Genomic DNA, 6,000 nt, shown 5'->3' with positions numbered 1-6,000 from the left:
ATAGAAACATTTGTTAAACTCTGAGAACCTCTGTCAGAAGAGAAACCCTTTAGGTCCTTTACACAAATTAGATTTTATTAGGTATTACACTGGATTCTGTCAATATTCAAGCCTCTTTACCTTTGGATAAATTGAACTGCATCAGAGAATTCCTCCAGTCTTTCTTGCTAGCTCCATCAGTCACCAAATGAGAGCTGCTCTCTCTGTTAGGGCACTTAAATGTACTATGAAGATCATTCCATAGGGTCACTCTTTTAAATCTAGACTTTTAGACATTTCCAAATCAGTCAGTAATCTCCATGATTTAGTGTTTTTAGATGAAGGATGTGGGTCAGATTTACAGTTTTGAGTTAAATTATGCAAGTCTTGAAACAGCATTTCTTTTTTCTACCATGATCGTTATGAAATTTCCCCAGACCTATGTTTTTTTCACTGATGCAGCTCCCTCTATAGGTTTCAGAGGCATATTTCAGGACCAAGTGGTTTGCTGATTCCTGGCCAACTGAAATTAATTTGCCTTCTGATCTCCAATCTACTGCACTATTAGAATTATATTCTATGCTATAGTAGTTTCAGCTGTTCTTTGGAGAAAAATCTTACCCGGTCATGCATACTGCAATCTCCACAAATCCTCACTGAATTATGTGGTGTGCCGCCCACTCTGAAAATTTGACAGGATCCAAAATTTTGTCATTGAGTAACCGCTCTAATTTCACTTCCACTTTTTTTCTCCCTCAATGCATAAGGTACCCGCCTGAGCTTATAGTACCTTGGCACCGCATCCTTGTCAAAATTTTCGCTGGGGGACCTGTCCATGTCCCTAATCTCTCTTCAAACACAGCTTAATGTCTGGTCAACACCTCATTTTTGCGTTCACTTAATTCACCACACTCATATGTCTAACTCTTTAATCTATCCCTGTCCCAGCAGATTTGGTTCTTTGGAGGACACCACCACCACAGGAAGATCTCTCACCTGATTTCAGTGTCGAACGATCAAATCTGTGGCTACCAGTATCTTTACTGACTCACCGGTATAAGTTTTCAGGAGAACAATCTTTCAAATCCAGGCCTTGGCCCACACTCCATAACTTGGCATATTCTGTATTTGATATAATAAGGACACTTCAAAATTTACCTCAGTGTCATTCACTTTTAAAAGCATTGTGATTGAAGAAACTCTTGGAATTTGAGTTTCTACCACACTGTACATAGTGAAGACTTATTGCCTGTCATTGGCAGTGGTTTCCGCATCGACTGTTTAGCGTGCATGTCCGCAGACACCTTGTTTTGATATTGTAAATCCAGCACATCTTTATTTGCGGTGTAAGGCCCACCCAATCAGCCCAACAGCGGTTTCCCACAGGACGGGGAAGGTTTCTTGCACATTCGGTCTTTTGAGTGTGGCAAAATACTTTTATCTAGATAAATACTAGTTTATCTGACTCCATTTTATTATGACATCGTATTTACGTTAGAATGCCAAATGATTATTGATAATTTATATGATAATTTATCTAGACATTTGATTATTCTATTTAACTCTTTACTCTTATTGTACTCGTTCATTCGGTTCTCAGAGTCACAAAGGGTCCTCGCACCAGATGTTATGCGGGCCCACAATCACAAACTTGCCAGTCTGATCAATAACCAGAGGTTATGGCTAAAGCAATTTAACAATGCTGCCCATGCTTGCTATTGTTAAAAGGTACCCATGTAGCCCCATACAATCGCCTATATAACAACTTAGTTAAAGCTCCGACAATAATCGGGGGTTATGACCAGTACTATGAGGTAATGTTGCCCCTCGATAGTAATTTATCTGGCCCCATATAGTTAATAATATAACTATATAACAACTTAATTAAAGCAGATGCAATGACCAGAGGTTATGACCAGTACACCTTTGTCTAGCCCCACATAGTGAATGCAATTGCATAACAACTTAGTTAAAGACAAGCAGTTAGTCAGAAACCTAGTATCTCGCCAGATGTGCCCCATGCTTCATACAATCTGAGATCTAGTATGTACTTAACCCTGGTCATAGATTTGCGGTAACAACGGATACATCGTAATCTACTGAAGTCAATAGTTTCTGACATATGTCAGAAGGACACTCAGCAATGTGGGCTGATCTGATTACACGATCGCGCCCTGAGCCTTCTGCAACATCTCTTTTAAATACCCAGACCAAGTCAGAAACTTCTTTCAATTGGAAACACGAGTTCACAATTGGAATTTGCATTAATCAGCGTCCTAGACTGAGTACTTTACACCATTTGAGGACAGAAGGCCATTTGCCTTGCGCCATAGAGATAATGTCCCTCCTTTTTGGATTTCTTCTCAGAACTATTATGACTGAATTACTTGTCAATCTTTTTGTAATTGTTGTATTTCTTCTGCATATGTGTATAGCTATAAGAAATATTTGGTTATTGTCAGGCTGGGGATTTATGCCTTAAGGACGTATCTGTCTAGTATGACAGCTGAGCCCCCTGAAGCCAAAGCCTTTTGCCAAATACAAGAATTGGCAATAAATGTATTATTCTCAAAAGTGGTCCTGACTGAAATATATTTTATGTGGACTATTTACTGTACATTATATGATTGTTGAGTATGCCTGTTACAGACAGATGGTGAGAGACACAGATAGCGAGTTGATGGTACTTTATTGAGAACACAGCAGAGGATGAACAAATAGAGGAGGTAAGTAGATGGTGAATATAATGGAGATGAATGATGTAACCAACTGATAGTCTTTATACTTGCAAGTGTGGATAATGAAAGTGGAGTGGATGTCTGGAGATGACAGCAGGTGAACACACTCACACACACGGATGCTGGAGACACTTAGACTGGGAAACACGCTGGAGTAGAAACAGGTAGGTAATTCTAGAGGATGAGGAGAACGACTAGAAGAGTCCTTCACATGAACGAGATCGGACAACAGGCAGAAGGTGAGTGCTGGTTTTATGGTCCGTGGTGATGAGGTGCAGATGGGGATCAGGTGTGTGGGATCAGTAATCGGGTGAGGGAGTGCGCAGTGATTGGCTGACGGGAGAGCCTGGCGTGTCTGTGACAATACCACTTTTGAGCTGCATTAAACAGTAGATGTAAATAAACATCAATACAGCTTCTGTTCCACCTTTGCAGAGTAAAGATGCTTTTGTTGATGTTGATAAAATTTTATTGGTAATATAGCAATAGCATACAAAACATACAATCTTTAAAACATACAACCTGTTCAAACATAAAATCACTACATATACAAACGTTGTAGACACCTAAAAAAATATTTTACAGTAGAAAATTAAATTCCATCAAGGACTCTCTTCTCTCTCACACAGTCTGGTTTCACAGGCCTCATCCTCAGAGGTTTTGATGGGAGACTTTGGTGAGCCAGATGTAGTTGACTGTCCCTGAAAGTAACCATAGAGCTCATTGTCAACCATCCCACTGCCTTTAGTGACTAGGCTTTCACCTTTGCCGACTGGTCTGTCAGGTAAAGGTGGGCCACTCTCATCTTTACATTGTTCATTTTCAGCTTCTTTATCAAGCAGATGGGAATATACTAGTGTGTCATCTATGTACACATAGGAGTGAGGATCTTCCTCCTCCTGTGTTTTGGGGATACCATGGAGGCCTGGAAGAAAAGCATTGGGATTGTAGTTGGACACTGGGGGAGTCTTATTCTTCTTCTTTTTCCTGTGCAATAATAAGATACTTTGTTAACAATCGAATATAACAGCACAATACTTCTTAGGGTTTCAAAAGCAAAGCTCAGATCCTAAACAGAACAAAACCAGTGCAGAAAAATTAGCTGGAGACCTAATATCAATAATTAACCTAAAAAAAAAATCTTGCCAAATATTTGAAGAGGGCATGGCCACGTTCACTTAAATAGCTATAACTCTTGAATGGAATGAGATAATTTCACCAAACTTGACGCACATGTGTATGGGTTCATTTACATGTAACATGGACATAATTGGAGCATTTGTAAAAATGGCTATAATTATGTTGGTCCAGCAGTTGGTCCAACTATCTTGAAAATTGGCAAAGGTACTGTTCCATCATTGTCTATTGATTTTAAAAAAATATGGCTACTATCAGCCAATCAACAGTCAGAAGCTATTAGACAATGTTATCAGAGGCTAATCAAAATTAAAATTAGCCCCTTTTGACTCAGGGCCTCAAAAGACCATGAGTCAAGGAAATACATTTTTTTATTTTTTTTGGAAAGAAATTGCCATTAGATGTTTGCTATTAGGTTTTGCATGTGTGAGACTTGTATACTGATTATATATTATGAGATATTTCACACATACACATGTTATTGAAATCATATGTTCAATCTCATCATTTTGAACAACTTCACCTCAAGAAAAAAATACTTTTGCGAACTAGTCCAAGGTTTTTTGCTCAATCTCAACAAAACCAGTGTTGTACAAATCTCAGGACTCCCTAGATTAATAATTATCAAAACTGTAGTATTTGGATGGCTATAGCACAGCCATTTCAAAATGGCCTTGAGTCGTGACCCATACAGTTTACCCAGAAGTTTTTCCAAAACAAAACCTCAAATCTTCATGAAATTAGAAAGAGACATGCAACATATGATTCTAAACAAGCATGTAAACATTTATGGAGATCAGGCAATAGATGGTGCTATAAATCCTAAAATTTATTTTTTCTGATTTATGTGGTTACAGGCTTGTTAAATAAGATGTAATATATTTTTACACATGTGCCTAAAGGCCTTAAAGTGCTTGAGCCCCTGAAATTGATGCTTTCAGCTGTATTTTAAATATGTTTTTGAAAAACTCTCACCTGAGAAAAATCCAGATCACCACTGCTGTTATGATCATTAACACAATGCCCACAATACTCAGGATGATGCCCAGATGGTTCTCTGAAAACATGGTGATACATTTCACTTTATCTTTCCCCTACTGAAATATTTTTAAATGGAAATTCTAGTGTGAATCTAGAGGATAGAAGAAATTAAGGTTCTCTCACTTGTGTTGTTCTGCAGTGTGATCTCCATCATTGCCCTGAAGCTTCCTGTCGGGGACTTACAGTTAGTCATGTTAAGGTAAAAACTTTCTGGGACCAGGACATCATTAATATTCTCTTCCGTTTTAGCACTGTAGACTATCATTTGAGGCAGAATGGTCTGCGCCACAATGTTTGTTTGCACCTCCATACACTCGGGTTGGCTGACATTCATGAACTTCAGATTGCTCTTAAGCTGTGGCTCCATGTTAATGATCCAAGACACATTGCTGGAGGGTTTCATCCCAGACGGCCAGGCTGGGGTCGCCAACACGGTAGGATTATCCAATTTTGGTGCAACAGTAAATATATAGTCCTCTGTATGAGAAAGGCAGAAGAGCATGACTCAATAACTGTTTTGATTTTTTATATCAAGTCACTGAATATAATTAAGCAGGTACATTACTATTGAATGGTTTGAGGTCGGTTAGATTTTTTTTAATGTTTTTGAATTTGCACTTGCTATATAGTTTCCTCAAGATAAAAAGCAGTTTCCATTTGCAGTAATGTATAATGAATGTATAATGAAACACTTTACCTGATATATCTTGTGTAAATGAATAAGTTAAAAAAAGTTCAGTTGCCAAATTCTGGTCATTGAAACTTGTAACGGAGGCAGTTACTGCAATCTTGGATTCACGGATCTGGATTTTCTCAATGGTTCCACTTGGACAAAACTGCCCAACAGTGATGTCAGGGTTATCATGGGACACATTAAGGAGGAGGTTGCTATTGCATTCATCCTCAGGCAGACAGTAACGCAGACCTGTAGGGGACTGTAGCTCCACTGAACTGTTCTGTGGGCCATGAAGGTGCCATGTGATCATCTTCAGAACTCCTGGGATACAGTTCTGCTCGTAATTGAAGGTTATAGGGAATGTTAAGTATGCACAGTTTCTCCATTCTTTACATTCTGTTGATAAAGAAACAATGTAAGGGATGAATA

The 6,000-nt window shown here is 38.6% G+C and overlaps 1 protein-coding gene across 1 annotated transcript in view; it reads right to left on the bottom strand.

Annotated features, from left to right (window-relative positions):
- Positions 1 to 2,683: 2,683 nt before the first annotated feature.
- LOC125243593 (CUB domain-containing protein 1-like) overlaps positions 2,684 to 6,000 on the bottom strand; it is a 69,242-nt gene continuing 65,925 nt past the window's right edge. The window contains exons 6-9 of the mRNA XM_048153364.1: positions 5,593 to 5,967; positions 5,019 to 5,372; positions 4,830 to 4,911; positions 2,684 to 3,704 (exon numbers count right to left, since the gene is read on the bottom strand). Coding sequence (XP_048009321.1) covers positions 3,320 to 3,704; positions 4,830 to 4,911; positions 5,019 to 5,372; positions 5,593 to 5,967 — 1,196 coding nt within the window. The 3' untranslated portion in view covers positions 2,684 to 3,319. The remainder of the gene's footprint in view (positions 3,705 to 4,829; positions 4,912 to 5,018; positions 5,373 to 5,592; positions 5,968 to 6,000) is intronic.

The sequence above is a fragment of the Megalobrama amblycephala genome, linkage group LG13, assembly GCF_018812025.1.
Source record: "Megalobrama amblycephala isolate DHTTF-2021 linkage group LG13, ASM1881202v1, whole genome shotgun sequence".
Classification (NCBI taxonomy): domain Eukaryota; kingdom Metazoa; phylum Chordata; class Actinopteri; order Cypriniformes; family Xenocyprididae; genus Megalobrama; species Megalobrama amblycephala.
This window is presented reverse-complemented; position numbering and strand designations above follow the sequence as displayed.